We start from the raw sequence: 17,186 nt of genomic DNA on the forward strand, positions 1-17,186 counted from the left end.
TAAGGTTGAAATTTGTTATGTTTATTTTGTTTATAATCATTAAATGACCACAAAATACAGCATGTTTCAAAATGGTCTTAAAATATGCATTGAATTAATATTTCGTTTCTGTTTAAAATTCGTTAGTACAGTATGGCTTTCAAAATTCTACATCGATATATTCGTAATTGTCAACACACTCTACAGGTGTAGGGACAAACCGGAATGTATGGATGTTTTTATATCAGGTTTACGGGAGTTATCCTACATTTTCGGCCTGAAATAATGTAACGTACCGTACTGCTTGAGTTTAACCGATAGAGAACGATACATTTTGTTAATGTTGTTACTTCCTCCGTTGTTGTAAAACGTTTCTTACACCTGTCAGCCTATTACGTTTCATGCTGTTGTTGCTACACTATATAAAAAAGCTTCTTTATTCATATCAGCCTAATTACTTTGCTTCTCTGTTGCTTTGGATTGAGTGCTTGGTCCATTCATTTGCATAGTATGTGGTCAAACCAGGTTAGCATATGGTGACGGTTCTTGAATTGATGATTACATTTTAATCTCCGACAACTCTCTTTTCAGAATAATTAGTGAATAATTGTGACTTGGAGTTTCGATTTGAAGTAATTTGAATTTTGTTTCAAATAATAAAAGAAACATGATTGGTGATAATTGTATATAATATGTATTAAATAGTTATTTGTGAAGATTGTAAGAAATAATTCAGTAAAATATTTTTATGTACACAGTTATAGGCCTACCAGTCTGGATCGCGAATGGTTTAAACTCTTAAAATATTTGAAAGTACATCTAACGAAGCATGTTTTTATTATATTAGTCCACAACATTGTATAACATGTTCCGTTATTATTTCTTAATGTGCATCTAATTTTAATAGTAATGTCTTTCAAATGTTAACATCTAATTACTCAACTCCCTGACGCAAAACTACACTTACAATCCTGTCGGTGCAGTACCCGCTGCTTACTTGGGCTCGAATCTAACCACTAGCCATCAGCGCAAGCTCGGTGGTCTAGAGGTATGAACGCCAGGCTAGTGATCTGGAGGTCGTGGGTTCGAGTCCCACCCGAGAACTACTTGCGAATTTTTTCGCAAGTATTCTCAAATGTACTTAGTATAAAGTACACAAATTACGTCAGAGTAGGGCAAAACATCTAATTACTCAACTCCCTGACGCAAAACTACAATTACAATATATTATATAAGTTATATTACAATAATAACAGTATCAACGTGTTTGAATATGAAATTGATATACTATAATGGCCATTGGAGTAAAACAATACGCATGGCCCAATAGAATATAAAAGGGTGACCTAATTAAAAAAGAGTGTCAGCCAGTATGTAAGGTGAAGAAGAGGTTGTATTACCTCTGAATGATGATGATTATGAGGTTTAAGGGTGTTAGCCAGTTTTCAAAGTGTATTACTGTACCTCCGAGTAACAGACTCGGTTCGGGCGTACGTAGCATTCAATCGTTGTGCGGTTTCTAAGAAAATCAGTATTCAACTTTTTACCTCTGACTAATGAGTGTTGTAATTGTTGGGATATTCAGCTAGTGTGTGAGTGTCTCAGCTAGTAGCACTAAACGTTGTGAGGTTTTAGTCTGTTATATTTAAAGTAGGAAAAGGAAAAGGCTATCTGCATAGTCAACCGTATGTATAACTTTTTTTTGTTTTTCAATAGGTAGTTATTACTTAGTTTCTAGGTAATGAATATACGTATCAAGTATTAAGCACTCCTTTAAACATTGACATATTCTTGATAATTCTGCAGGTAACATTTTGCTGCATCGTAACAAAAGTTGTATTGAACCTACAAGTAAAACAGTCAATAAAATAATATAAGTATGATATGTATGTGTAATTAGGCCTAAGTATAATAAGTATCGTATAATAACGTATGCAACAAATGTCCTTAATCTATGACTAAAAACAAATAATTTAAATACTTACCTGTAGACTTACTCGTGTTCGTGTAAGTATTTAACGAGACTTGAATTATTGGTTATGAATTTGTTAACCTTAACTCAAAATAATGATAAAGGGAGTACAAATCTCATGGAAGCAACCATTAAAATAGAAATACTCCGAAACTATATCATAACAATGTGAATCTTATCTCGGTGTTCATAGCGCTGATGATTGACGATGGTGGTACTAATATTACCTACAATTCTATGAAATAATTTAACAATAATTACTATACCTCATTTTTCACCATAGTAGGACAGGTTGAACGCAGTGTTTTAAGTGTTTGGAATACGTCCACCACCTTGTCATCTCTCATTTTCCCAATCATTGAATGAACTAGGCAGAATAATCCAGATCTGCAAACTCCATCCCTAATAGACAAAAAAGGCATATTTTTAGACATTTTTGTAATTAATACAATAAAGCTAATTCTTCATGTAATTCGTTTTATTAAAAATATAAATATGATTCTGAATAGATAAAAATACCGTACGCCATACAACCTAATAATTTAAAAGATTGTATGTGTAATAATCCTAAATGAATTTTTACATTCTAAAATTAAATTGACATTTCACATTTTTTTATTAAAAAATTATATTTTTGTCATTGAAACATTATATAATGTACTAAGATATCGAACTTACGCAATACAAACATAGTGAGTTTTTTAAATTTTGTTTGATAAACTCCAAATGGTTATCCTAATTTAAGTTATACTATTATTAGTTCAATAATCACTTCTTTAAACGAAACAGCTAATAAAGAAACATAATGACAATATGTATTCTTACAGACAGTGCACGATGGTTGGCTTGTTACTAGAAACAACGCCCTCTCCAATGTTTGTAATGAACCGCACAAACAGATCCACTTTGGGAACGGTCTTTCCTTTTGGCCATTGCCGGAACTCAAAGTGAGCAATTTCCCGTACGTTGTTTTCCTTAAAGACGAAACATAGCAATAGACTTAAAATTCAAGAAATGTTATTTTTCTACTTTGAAATGGAAATTTGTTTTGAAGGCATAATTAAGACAACAAAACAACAAAGAAAAACTGTTTAAAAACTTAAAAAAATGCAGATTTTAAAAATGCCATAGGCCCTGTAAAATATTGTTAAACTTAAAAAAAAATGAAATAACAAAGAGTTATCGTCGAACGTTAGAGTTGTACAATGATATTTACAACAAAAGACTTCCTAGTTCTACATAGATTATAATAATACTATTCATGTATACTTCCTTGTATTTATTGTTCTACAGTAATACCTTTATTAGACATAACATTTATTTTAATTACTGTAGAAATTACACTCATCTGTATTAATAATCAACAAAAAGTTACCTTTTCTAGTGATATTTTTCTTTCGATCATAAATTCATTCTTCATTTCAGATTTTACAGTGACAATAAATTGCCCGAATTTCATTGGTTGCTTTATTTGCTTGTGAATGTACGCGCCACACGTTCTGTCCATGTCATTCAGCTGCACAATGACGTCAGATTTATAGTCAAACACCAAACGCCAAAAATCCTCAGTAGTATTGGCTGGGTCAGCCAAGGGAGCCTGAGTCACAATGTACGCGTTGCGCTTCTTGTAAACCTAGACATTAAAATAGAGAACAACACTCTACCTTTGTAACAACACAAGATATACAATGCTTATTGCAATAACCATAACCATATTGTGTTTTATGGAAAATTGAATCATATTAACTGCCAAAAAAAGGGCAAGAGGTGGGGCGGGGAGAGAGAAAAACTACACCATTGATATCAGACAATGATGTATTTGTGTATTCATATGTATGTAAAATCGTAACTTATTGTGTAAACAAAATTTAATATCCTTACGTCACAGAAGGATGCATTTATATAATCAGTACCACGATCGGATGGTGACATCAATATCGGACGAGCTTTATTGACTGCAAAAAATAAAAATTATTCTATCCAATTCAATTGCAACGAGATAAAGAGGTAGCTTATTTTTTCCAGCAGCAAAAACAAAAAATAGGGCTAGGCCTAATATCTGTTTAAGTGACTAGATTTAAATGCTAGTTTTGGTAAGGCCTTATTTATACTGAGCATAACTCGATTAAAATATATTTTCTTTATGTAGGAGACACAGGCATCAGAACTTACGTGGTACTACGTCATCGAATCTGTTCTTAAAAACATTTTCTGGTAGTCTTGCATGTGACGTAAGATCATCAACAGGAAGTGGAAACAAACAGTTCAAAGTCTAAATAAACAAAAAGTATTGAAAGGGAGTTTCAAACTGGGGAAAGATTTTCTTTTAGAGTGAAGGAAACGTGTTTTTAAAGATGTATTGTTCACAAAAAACATGAAAAATGACTGAATAGGTTATTTTGTAGTTTAATAAAATCACTTCCGTAGACTAAAAACAAAGAAAAAATGTTCTCACTAAATGAAAAAATAAAAATGATTAAATTCAAATGATTGTTGGAAAAAAAATGCTTACCTTGAGTTGATAATCAAAATGTGATGGCGTTTGTTGTGTTTGCCTCTGTATTTCGTTTTGCAATTCAGTTACAGGAATTACAGTCTCTCCACAAAACAACTCTTCAAGTATAACGGCATAGATAAACTTATATTGTTCCTGTAGATAAAATACATAGTTTAAATTCAATGCAATATTAATGTTTGAAGTGCGAGAAACGGATGCTTAATGCTTTTCGGATGTGGCGCCAAGTGCCAAATAACGACGGGATGCGAACAATATTGTAGGTCTTATAACATCTGTAATATGGAAAAGTAAGGTAATCCAAGATTGTTAAATTGTTATAGATACCATAACCGTACCGTAATGTATGTAGGTCTACACTTTATAGCTTATCGAGTTCACTATTTAAAAAAGGTAGTATTTGGTAACACAGGTCATTCGTATAATTATGTGTACACCAGAATATATATTGGTTTTTGTTCAATAGAGTAAGCAAAACAATATATGATTAACTTCCTTAATTTACTTTTATATTCTGCCATATAAAGTACAAAACTGATTAACCCAAAAATAAAGAAAATTGTTTGTTGTAACTTTTCTTCATTCTGTTTATTTCTATCGGGACAGTTTTGGGGTCATTCGTTTAAAACAGATCAACTGAGTTATGTCTAACCTCTGTTTGAACCATTTGGATACGGTTCTGCCTCATACTTCGTACAAAATTAAACACGTCCACTTTGCCTTGGTCCTTCGACATATCCAACATGGCGGCTATAGCGATTACAGTTCCTGTCCTACCAGCTCCAGCACTGATCAATTTAAATATAAAGAACATAAAAACAATTGTCTACTTTTCTTTAAATTTCTAGAAAAATATTTATTGCAATTTATTATATTTAATGTACAATAACGTTTGTTTTAAATATCATATTTCTCTTTTGAAGTATTATTACCTGCAATGTACAATAACTGGTCCACTGCTACTAGAAAATTTCTGCTGGGTTTTTCTAAAAGTTTGGATAAAGTCGATTAACTGCGGAACGGCGTTGGAAACACTCTTGTCAGGCCATTCAGTGAAATGATACTGGTATACATTGTAGATACTTTCTTCATCTTCTACCTTCAAGAATAAAACAAATATGATAGAAACTAATTAAACTAGAAACTTTCGCATGCAACAGGCTAGTGATTGATCTTACATTATTTTCAAATGGGCTTTAACTTCTTAAATTATAGAAATGTTCATTCACATGAATTTAAGACAGTGTATTCAATGCAATTTTGTTTTGTAAATTTTGTTTCGTTAATAAAAACTAAATCTACATTTCCAGGTAAAATTACTACTTTAGGAAATAAATACCGACGAAAATTAAGTTTGGACTAAATTATTGATCAACTTTAAAAAAAAAATATTGTAATTTATAAAAGTCTGAGCTTGACGTGTAATTAACTGGATACAACACAACATAATTATTTCACCTTCTGAACTTGAAAATTCCGGGTGACATAATGACCGTAGTTGGTTTCACGGGCATTCGTCACAGCTATATCCGTGTATACTTGTGTATTGTGTAAGTCAGGCCAGTATTGTTCGCATTTTTTCTGAAGTAAAGAAAACAAATGTACCACCAAATTTAAAAAATTTGTAATGTTTGTGATTCGTGTAACCAATATAACGTAAAAGCATGTTGAGTTATGATAACATTTTGTTTTAATTTGACCCACAACTATTGTTATTAATTTCAGTCTACATCAATATGCGTTCAATACACAGGTAATAATATTTAAAATAAGGATTGTTATTATAATTATTTATATTATTATTTGTTTATGTATTAGATTCCATCTAACACCGATTGCACAATTATAACATAAATTAGAGTACCCTCTTTCCCTCTACAAGATTCGTAACAACGACAATAACTCTAGACTTCTCCTTCCAGATCATTCTCCACATATCGTTGACTGAAGCCACATTTGGTCCTAAAAGTTATTTAATGGTGAATAAATAATATTAATAGTAATTAATAGTATATCGTCATAATAAAATATGTTTGGAAAATGTTTAGATCAGGTTTGTAAAAATGTAATTTATCATATCAAAACTTACCTTGGCAGGCGATGAATTCATGTGGTATTGTATATCCCTGAAAAAGTATACAACCTCAATATTTGTCGAGTGCACAAATGATTGTTAACAAATAAGCTAAATTTAGTGACTAGAGTACGATCATTCCAATTAAAAATCACCTTTTTTAAAAGTCAAATTTCTCAATGAATCTATGACGGATATTATGTTGTTGTAGTAAATGTGTTTTTGAATGTACTCTTTTGTTGCCAATTAATTCATAGTATGCGTAACTACTTTAAAAAGTATGGCTTTGTAAACTTACATCCAGATATGAAGCATTGATGTAGTCAGATCCCGGAACATTGTCAATCTTGTCAAGAACCACACGGGTATTGTCATCTGAAATTTAAATATTATAATCATTATAGTTGTAACTAAAATTGTAAGTTGAAGTTTAGCTAATAAAAAGAATAACACATTAACACCATTACGTCTTTATTAACGTCATAAATCTGTACGTTTCTGCAGACCTTAATAATGATAGTGAACATGTTTGTGAAACTTACATGGTATTACGTTTGCATACCGATTCTTCTTTCTATTTACTGAAGATTTTGCGACTGTGCTCGGAAACAGGGGCTTGTTGCCAAGATCCTTAAGATAAAAGAACAATAAAATGGTGTATTATAGTGTTATGTAGTATTATATTATCATCACAAGAATCAGACCACATGCATTCATACAAAAATACAATATTAAATGACCAAGTACAGTAAACATAGTAAAGCTTAGTTCTCACTAGGACGCAACGCAATGACGTAAGCGCAAGTGAGTTGATCAATCACAGTTGACAGGTCATCGCGTCGTGATTGGTCAAGATGAGCTTGCGCTGTACTTACGTACCTCAAACTCTTTCTCAAAGCCACTTTCGACACTTAATTGACGCTTCGTCACATAGTCATGTAGTTTCGATAACTCGATTGGTTTGTATTCTTGGTTGTCCAACTGTGTGTTACCATAGACAGGTTCCTGATGAATTTCAGTATCAGGTTGATATTCGGATTCAGACTCGACCTCGTCGTCAGTGTGTACTTGTTCTTTTGAACAGTTTTCGACACCCCTCACTTCACTAGGGGCACCGTTCACTTCGTCATAGGCACTGTCTATAAACACAAAACTTCAATTCAATTATTTTGTAAAATTTAATCAACCGGTACTTGTAAAACATAATAATACATCTTTAATTTTCAGACATACTACCAACAATCATCACTCGCCAATGAGTACGGTACCTTTTTCACCCTTTGAGTTTAGTATCTTACCTCCTATATCTTGTTCTTGTATAATTTTACGAGATACATGACCACTAGTGGATACACATGCACCGGATACACCGCCAGCACCTTTATAACTTCTACGTCTAATTTAAAAGAAAAACATGTATGTGTTTTGTTTTTTCTGAAAGTGCATATTAAAGAAAGCGAGGTATTCTCAAAATACAAAATAATCCCACTCAAGAATATTACTGGAAAGTATTCTAAAACTTATTATAAAGTACAATTACGTAAGATTAGAGAAAACCTCTGACCACATAGTGATAAAAACAATTACAGGATTGGATTATAACAGAATATTAAGAACAGCAAAAATGTCAATTACCGTTTAATTACAATCAACACCAGAAGAATTATCACAAGCACTGGAATCAGGCATCCAATTATCAAACCTATTGGAGTTCCAGAATCTTAAAATAAATAATTAATGTATAATTATTTAGTAATTTATTAAGTAAGTTGTTGAGAGAAGGGAGGAATTTTACGTATAAGTATTATATTACAACCAACATGAAAGTACAATGGTTCTTTACTTAATCCAAAACGGAATATAAAGCAAGTGCGATATGTTTATAACATTGCTTACCCTGACTTCCAGAATCACAATCTGTCCCAAGCATAACTGTCGTTTTGTCAGATGTCCCTTCAACGTTTAAATATGACGCTAGTACTGTGAATGTATATTCTATACAGAATTCAATTTCGTCAAAAACAACTTCAGTTTCTTTAGTATTTCCTTGCTGAACAATTCCACCTGACAGTTTATAATGGTAGGTCACCTGATAATCTGGGATGTCACATGTAGAAGTGTTCCACTTCATCTGTAAATGTGTTTCATTCGCGAATGGATTACTTTCTACCGATGGCTCTATTATAGGAACAGAGAATAAATAGACTATTGAACATAATTAGGCCCTTAAAATATCTTTAGAATAACAATACTGCAGTTCTCGTATAAGTACTCATTTTAACTCTGTCTCTTTTCTTATTTGTATCTTATTATTGATATTGTACTAAACCAGCCTAAATAGTTTATAGAATTGCTAACCATTACCTGATGGTGCTGTCTGTATCGCTATGTCCTCTCCCCAATTACCAGCAATATCCACATTATTAACAACTCGAGCGTTTACGGTATAAGCAGTACAACTTGATAATCCTGATAGTGTAACTTCTAATTGAGAACTACTTGTTGTATTGACTACACCTTGTGTATTTCCATCTATTTCTGAGTATTGCACTTGATATCGAAGAATAGAATTACACTGGATACGATCATAATCACTAGAAACAGGCTGAAAATAAAATAAGAATAATGTATGTCTTGTTCTAACAATTTTGTTCATTATTATAAGGTAAACACCTACTTTAACAGGAATATAGCAGATACAGATGAAGGCAATCTGTTTTGTCTTTTAGAATCCACAAGCATCTAAATTTAACTCTGTCGTTTCAATTCCTAATTAAATTATAATAAACATTTGCGCAAATATTTATGATCAATCAATTTATTATTAGAGAAATATAAATTAGATTCTCAATACAAGACGATTAAAAATTGACGAATACTCGGCATTTTCTCTGTGTTAAGGAATAGCTATACTACGGAAGCCCGTTCGGGCCACAAGTTAAGTTAACTATATTTTAAAAGCTGTTATCTGGCGGCCGTCACTTAATTATCTGGCGGCCGCCACTTAATTATCTGGCGGCCGCCACTTAATTATCTAGCGGCCGCCACTTAATTATCTAGCGGCCGCCACTTAATAATTAGTACATGTCCCGTCACGTGACATGTACGTGCATTGGATCAGAGGCGATGTTGCATACAATAAAAGGCATGATTGCATTGCCGCCAGATAATTAAGTGGCGGCCGCCAGATAACAGCTTTTAAAATATAGTTAACTTGTGGCCCGAACGGGCTTCCGTACTATACTGCTGATGTCGTTTGTTTATCGTTAACCAGAATAAAAGTATATAGGCCTAACCATATTATAAATTGATTGCCTAAAGAAAAAAAGTTTTATTTTGTTAAAAAGTTATTTCGTAAACTTGTGATTACAAAATGTGATATATTATTTTAATCTTAAACGATAGCATGTTTAATATGCCTACAATAATATTAACGACATTGTGAGAAGAAATGCATCAAAGAATACATTTATGAAAACCTAGTGAAAGCTCTTACACGGCGTATATTTCAGAGCATAGATTAATACAGCAAACAATCCAAACCACGATGTACTATTTTTAAGACATGCATTATGCAGATTTATGACAATAATAATTTGAAATTTACCATTAAACGTATGGAGACTTGGTGATCTTCAGTGTTCTTTAACTCAATCTTGGGTTCTTCTAAAGGTTCTATATTATAGGTAATGCAATACTTGATTAGACTGAGAAACGAAATGGAAAGTAATTATCAAACCCTGTATACAACCAGGGAAGAGAGTCACTCCTCCCTAATAAAACTGTGTTCTTTTCTAAAAATAATAATCTTCCTTACTTTTTATTATATAATTTTAGACAAATTACAAATTATATACAAAATGCCATCATTTTTCTCTTGTAGTAACAAAGTAATTGCTAGGTTTTTCTTTTTTGGTAGGTTTTAATTTAGATCTCAAATTAATAAAAATTAGAGCTTACTTGTGCATATGGTGCTCGTTGATCCAAGTTCACTTCTTGGTCCATCTACCTCAGTACTACCAACCATCCTCGAAAATTGAGAGTAAAATTGAACTTGCGTATTTGGTATGAGATTATTAATGACAATAAATACATCATTATCTGGTTCAGTTATTGACATAAATGAATTCATCTCCGATGATTTATACGAAAGCTTCCGTTTTGTAATTGTTCCTGTTCCATAGTCTTCACCAAGAATCCAAGTGACGTCAAAAGTTAGAGTAGTTGCTGTCTGGTTTACAGTTGGAGAATCAGAGCGGTATGGTAAGGCTAATTACGAAAAAAAAGAGAATAAATAAACTATTGAAATATATTTAGTAGTTTATTCTTGGATTCTCCTTTTTTAAATTGTACAAATACTTGCCCTGAACACGCACAATTTATTATAAACAATTACCTGATGGCGATGTTTGTACCATTATGTCCTCTCCCCAATTACCAGCGACCTCAAAGTCATTAACAACTCGAGCGTTTACGACATAAGCAATACAACTTGATAATCCTAATATTTCAACTTCTAATTGAGTACTGCTTGTTGTATTGACAATATCTTGTATATTTCCATCAATATCTGAGTATTGCACTTGATATCGAAGAATAGAGTTACACTGAATTCGTTCAGGAACACTTGAAACCGCCTGAATATAATTATAATAAAAATACTTATATCAAGGTAAAGTAAATTCCTTCTTTATCAGGAAGTTAAAGAAATATGTTATGTTCATTCATTTTAAAACTTTTTTATTTGTAACTAATTATCGTATCGTTTATATCGCCGGGAGCATTTCTTCTTCTGCTTCATATCTGTTGCGCGTACAATTGAGTGCAGTTGTTAAAGAAAAATATATAGTGAAAAACCTAGTAAATTTTAGAGTATAAATTAATGTATCAATCATTTGAAAAACCATGGCATTTTATTTTTAAAACATACATTCCGTATATTTATTTCGGCAAAGCTGCGTAGAAACATGATTCCAAATGTTTAAAAACATTGTGAAATTTACCATTAAACGTATGGTGACTTCGTGATCCTTAATGTTCCTAAACTCAATCTTAGGTTCTTCTACAGGTTCTATATCATAGACAATGCAATAATTGATTAGAACTGAGTGAATAGAAACGAAATAGAATGTATCCTGTCACTTCAAAACATAGGCCTATAGATGAAACCATGTATAAAGAAAAATTACAAAATGTATCTATTTTATCTATCTATAATATTTATTATTATAGAATGTTTAGAAATATATTTACACATAAAAAATGTATTAGTAATACAAAATGTATTTGAAAATATTTTTCAAAAATGAATCAATTGATGATATTAAAAATAAAAAACAAATATTGATGCTACATTTAAAAGCCTACACCAAATATTCCTAATTGGTTGATTGTTGTGAAACAATACTGATAAATGTGTTGGAAGGATCTGAATTCGACCTGAAATGATACGTTACTACCGGTACTATACTTACTAGTACATATGGTGCTCGTTTGTCCAAGTGCACTTCTTGGTCCATCTACCTCAATACCACCAACCATCCTCGAAAATTGAGAATAGAATTGGACTTGGGTATTTGGGGTGAGATTATCAATAACAATAAATAAATCATTATCTGGTTTAACTATAGATGTAAATGAATCCATCTCTGATGATTTGTATGAAAGCTTCCATTTTGTAATTGTTCCTGTTCCATAGTCTGCTCCGGGAATCCAAGTGACGTCAAACGTTAAGGTAGTTGCTGTTTGGTTTACAGTCGGTGGTTCAGAACGGTATGGCAATGCTATTATAAAAGAAAACGCATTCGAACTTTTTTTAAATAACACATTGTGTTTTTTTTTTAAATATAAAATCAGAATTATTTATTAGAATATGCAAATGTGGCCATATGGTTTATATGATGATACATATATACAAAAAAATAAAACTACATTTTTAGTAATACGTGATCCTTATGTAAGCAAACTATATCGATGTCATGATATATGCAAGATACATAAACAACTGTTCTGTTTTTAACAATTTCTATTCACAGCAGCAGATAGTAATAACTAACAGGCCTATTCTCCCTACTTTAAGAAACGAGTTTATCTACAAAATGCTACTTCTGAGTAATTTACCTAAACGCGGTTTATAGTATAGTATTTTATTTTCAAATGAATATATATTTTTTAGAAGTAGATTAAAAAATATTTCTCATAGTTTTCAATTATTATTTTTTTGGCGGGGTGGGGCGTGAATGTGGGGAGTGAAATTGCAGATAAAGCCTTTTCCCGAATTATTTTGTACTGTACTTTTTTGTCATATTTGCAGTTATTTTGTTAGTTTTTGAGTTGAAATACATTTAAAATGTAATTTAGATCAGGTAATTTGCTGAATAAGTTGTAAAAATACAAATATATATAAAAAGAAACTTTTCTGATGAGAGCATAAAAAGTGCTTCATTATTTATTCATCATACTGATATCTGATAGGTCAATATCTATTTGGTTTCACTTAATTGGGAAGTGATTGTTAGTTAAGTTGAGTTGTTAGATTATTTATATCGGTGTTTGTAGATAACATAAATTTTATAATAAACTTCATATTTATAGACATATTTTGAGATAAATGGTCAATTTGGGCAGTATTATTCTCTATCTCTATTATACATTCCTGACTAATATTTTATGACATGTCTTAATGTGTGTCGTTACCTATGCTGCATTTTGGTCCAGCCCAAGCCTCATGACATCCATTAGTACAACTTCCATCTCGATTACACTCTTCAGAGTCTTTGCAGTGACACGGAAAGTTACACAACACACCAAAGAATCCGGGTGAACATAAGGTAGGTTCTTCGGAAGCAAGCGTATGTTTTTAATTATTAATTAGTCTATCAACTAGATACGTGTCCTCGCAAATTATAAATTATTATAAAAATAATATTGTTAATATATACTAATACAAAAATATGGTGAAAACAATAGAAAATAGAATCTAATTAATATATACTTAGACATTGGTCACCAGTGTAACCAGATGAACATGCTGATGCTGAATTGCATCCTCTTACTCGATTACAGTTGTTATTGGCACAGTTACATTTTTGCTGACAATCAGCTCCAAAGTATCCATTTCCACACCCTTAAAAACAAAGTGGCTCTAGTAGTAACTATTCAGAAAATTGTGAACAACAATGACGAAAACAGTAACAGCGATAGAAACAAAAAAGACACGTGAGGCACCGAAAGTTCTATCACCATAATATTAACGTGACGGAGAATTAGAGAGCGTCGATTACGCTTAGGAACGTAAGGCTCATCAGTTCCACACCGGTGTGTGAATTACATACGGTACCGTCGATAACTGATTTAATGTTGGCGCTAATTTACGCTTTGTGGCTGCACTCTGCCAAATGAACGTTATCATGAGAAATGAACGTTATCATGAGTAATAAACGTTTTATTTCTTTATATTAAGTGTATCATTGAACATCTAAATAATACATCATACAACTTTTGAAGCAGATGGAAAGTAGGGCTACGTATCATAAGTAAAATTGTTTTTGAAACAATATTTTACGACATTATAACGGATTTATTAATAATAATATGTAAATATCTTATCTAAATATTTCCATCATAGAAAAACATTACCAATAATAAGTATTAACCTGAAGTACAGTATTTTCCTCTAAAACCATTGATGCATGCACAACCAACTGGATCAGGCGGACATAAGAGAGATCCACTGCAATCTCCACGAGAAGAACACACAGCTGTGCAGTTACGACCCCAGTTATTTCTGCTACAACCTATTATGTTATTACAGTGCACATTAAACAAATACCAATTCTATATTTTTTAGAATGCTTTTCAATCATTGTTTTAGTTCTTATATCTGTTTATGCAGATGTGCCTATTATTCTCATAACCCAAGTTAAGAATGTTTTTAGTCACGTGCAACGTGACTCTACAGCTCACTATGTCGGTCGGTTGGCCGGTCTGTCGGTTGGTCGGTAAACACTAACTTGAGCACGCGACTGCAGTCATGTATATGGCCTTATTTACAGAAGTTTTAATACATCTTTTTAAATAAATGTTCACGGTTTTTCTTTTACTATGAATAACATGTAGTTTTTGGCTTCCAAAAACCAGTAACGAATCCGAGTATATTTTATAATAACCCATTTCAGAATTTAAATTTTGTATCTTTCAACAATAACTATTATCTGCATACTTAAAACAATATAAACTACTGTATGTTTTTACATTATGTAATTACCGTGTTTACAAGCGTCGCCGTCAAATCCTGCTGGGCAAATACAGACACCCGTCTTATCGTCACACACTCCGCCATTATAACATACGGGACAGTCCTTTTCACAATCTGGAGTATTCCATTTTGGTGAAGGACAGGCTAAACAAAATTGATAAAAATACAATAATAATAATATTTACAGTCTCTCTGCAAGCCAAATTATGGTCAATGTATTTTTATTTTTTATAATCAATTGATATAAATTAGGCCTATACTTCAAAATTAAATCATACACACTCAAAATTGATTTCAGAACTTGATTGATAGTGTGCAATTACAGTTAGTATCCAAAGGTCTATACAGTGGTCTTTTCATTGCATTTAGCCATAGTAGAAAAGGTAAATAATTGCTGATTAAAGATTTTATTAGAACATATTTAAAAAAAAACTTAAAGCTTACATCTAACAATAAGTCTCATAATACCATGGTTACCATTAGGACTACCACCTGTATAACATTCATATACGCCATCATCTTTTCTTCGTATGTTTTCAATCATAGCAGACGTACTACCCCTCAGATTGTGTATTTCCTCACCATAATTATGTCTCCAACGTAAATCGTTAAAATCAGCACCTTTAATGAGATTGATAGTGACGGAATCTCCTATACTGACTGTTATTGTTCTGTGCTCCATTTCAATAGTGGCTATAAAATAATTAGGCAAATATTAATAATAAAAGTTAGGTTTGCGCGTTATACGATGTGTTTCGAAAGTATAATATGATTGAGAATGTCTTGACGTTTCGGTTGTTATGCTAAAACAGTCTCCTGGAGAAAGCTAGGCAAGGAAAGATGAGTATCAGGTGAGGTCAACAGAATGCAAATAATAGTACATAACGTATTGATATATAGACTTTGTTTTATGTTTTTGAATAACCTATCAAACAGATATACATTTTTTTAATGAATTAAGGCATGAATAACACCATGACCTTACTCACCAGAAGCGGATGTCAAGACAATTGCTGAATTTGTGACTACTCCATTTTTCTTTGCTTCAAATGAAAATACACCGACTCGTTCAGCCTGGGTTGGTAAGACAACACCTAGATACGTGTTGACAGTGTGTACTCGATATCTAATTGAGCAACTTGTTGGAAATATTTTATTATTTGGCATAATTTTAGATAGATCAGTACGAGTATTGGTACCCGTATACGGCCCAGTATCATCCCAAGTCACGTTGTCTTTCCCATCAATATTTTTGTATAATATTCCAACTGATAAGTCTCTAATGTCTTTGTCGCTGTCAATTGTGTATCCTCGAAACCAACTATTACCAAAAGTTTCAACCAGTGGTGTTCCAGAAAATGTTGTTATATCTAAAGGACCTTTAAAGAAAATTCCATTTTATGATTAATTTATTATTAATTCCATACTCATGTTCATATTCCCCTATAGAGTTAGCAGTCGCATTAAAAAAATCACATACTCAGCCCGTCAAGATATGAAACGTAAATAATATCATATTGGGGTTATTCTCTTCAAAAAAGGAGGAACACGCGATGTTTTAACATACTAGATAAATTAAATACAATTGTAATTGTGTATATTTCCTAACCATACCATAATGCCGTTGTGTTGTAAAAGCCTTCAAACAGACATGCGTGGAAGAACTTCACAATAATTATGTGGTCACTACAATATTGTTTAAAGTATTGAAATAGCTATTAAAGTTCCCGTTTAGCTATGGAAATGTTCCCATGTTCCCATCCTCTATCGTCAGTGTCCTACGCCATCCATGACAAGCGAACAAGATTACGTAACCTTAATTGGTTTAAATTAGTCGTCTTGTCTATTTAAAATGAATAGTATACACATGTACAAGTTTATAGTAGAGTCAAGATCTAAATTACGGAACTTCTGTACAGAAAACATTCAGCCGACTACTGTAAGTTGATTACTGCGAGGATTAACTATGTATTAGTATATGTTCCCTATGCATGACGTAGTGTCAGTACAATAACATTTATTGTATTATATATTAACAATTTATTCATACAAGAAAAAAACAATACAGCTTATTCCATTGTGTTGGTACTAATGTGTAGTGTATAATGTTGATCTGCTGTCAGCTGTATCGGAGTAGGCCTAGTTGACTATTATATAACAGTTTCGTTAGAAACGCAATGTGAAGCGCACCAAATCAGTTTTTTATGGAGATTTTTAATCATTGTGTAGTAGAAACACACCCTATACAATCCTATATATGTTATATTTACTAGTAGAGTGACCACTTAGTTTGGCTTCCTTCTACACGCACATCTCTCAATATGTTTGAAAAACATCGGTGGTATAGGCCTACCGGTTTCCCATCCCTGAACAACTAAATGTAAACTGT

The 17,186-nt window shown here is 32.2% G+C and overlaps 1 protein-coding gene and 1 non-coding gene across 2 annotated transcripts in view; one reads left to right on the forward strand and one right to left on the reverse strand.

Moving 5' to 3' along the window:
• Positions 1-325: 325 nt before the first annotated feature.
• LOC144843093 (uncharacterized) overlaps positions 326-17,186 on the reverse strand; it is a 175,982-nt gene continuing 159,121 nt past the window's right edge. The window contains exons 11-40 of the mRNA XM_078699782.1: positions 15,787-16,176; positions 15,242-15,490; positions 14,807-14,941; positions 14,196-14,336; positions 13,535-13,666; positions 13,237-13,377; positions 12,015-12,323; positions 11,544-11,611; positions 10,937-11,177; positions 10,501-10,809; positions 10,148-10,215; positions 8,905-9,145; positions 8,437-8,718; positions 8,176-8,260; positions 7,839-7,936; positions 7,420-7,679; positions 7,083-7,170; positions 6,839-6,915; positions 6,556-6,592; positions 6,331-6,428; positions 5,925-6,047; positions 5,399-5,565; positions 5,119-5,254; positions 4,464-4,601; positions 4,124-4,223; positions 3,833-3,906; positions 3,327-3,584; positions 2,777-2,925; positions 2,218-2,353; positions 326-1,824 (exon numbers count right to left, since the gene is read on the reverse strand). Coding sequence (XP_078555908.1) covers positions 1,753-1,824; positions 2,218-2,353; positions 2,777-2,925; positions 3,327-3,584; positions 3,833-3,906; positions 4,124-4,223; positions 4,464-4,601; positions 5,119-5,254; positions 5,399-5,565; positions 5,925-6,047; positions 6,331-6,428; positions 6,556-6,592; positions 6,839-6,915; positions 7,083-7,170; positions 7,420-7,679; positions 7,839-7,936; positions 8,176-8,260; positions 8,437-8,718; positions 8,905-9,145; positions 10,148-10,215; positions 10,501-10,809; positions 10,937-11,177; positions 11,544-11,611; positions 12,015-12,323; positions 13,237-13,377; positions 13,535-13,666; positions 14,196-14,336; positions 14,807-14,941; positions 15,242-15,490; positions 15,787-16,176 — 4,802 coding nt within the window. The 3' untranslated portion in view covers positions 326-1,752. The remainder of the gene's footprint in view (positions 1,825-2,217; positions 2,354-2,776; positions 2,926-3,326; positions 3,585-3,832; positions 3,907-4,123; positions 4,224-4,463; positions 4,602-5,118; positions 5,255-5,398; positions 5,566-5,924; positions 6,048-6,330; positions 6,429-6,555; positions 6,593-6,838; positions 6,916-7,082; positions 7,171-7,419; positions 7,680-7,838; positions 7,937-8,175; positions 8,261-8,436; positions 8,719-8,904; positions 9,146-10,147; positions 10,216-10,500; positions 10,810-10,936; positions 11,178-11,543; positions 11,612-12,014; positions 12,324-13,236; positions 13,378-13,534; positions 13,667-14,195; positions 14,337-14,806; positions 14,942-15,241; positions 15,491-15,786; positions 16,177-17,186) is intronic.
• Trnat-agu (transfer RNA threonine (anticodon AGU)) lies at positions 1,011-1,085 on the forward strand. Its single transcript has one exon. It is a non-coding gene; the product is annotated as a tRNA-Thr (tRNA).

The sequence above is a fragment of the Antedon bifida genome, chromosome 5, assembly GCF_963402885.1.
Source record: "Antedon bifida chromosome 5, ecAntBifi1.1, whole genome shotgun sequence".
Lineage (NCBI taxonomy): Eukaryota > Metazoa > Echinodermata > Crinoidea > Comatulida > Antedonidae > Antedon > Antedon bifida.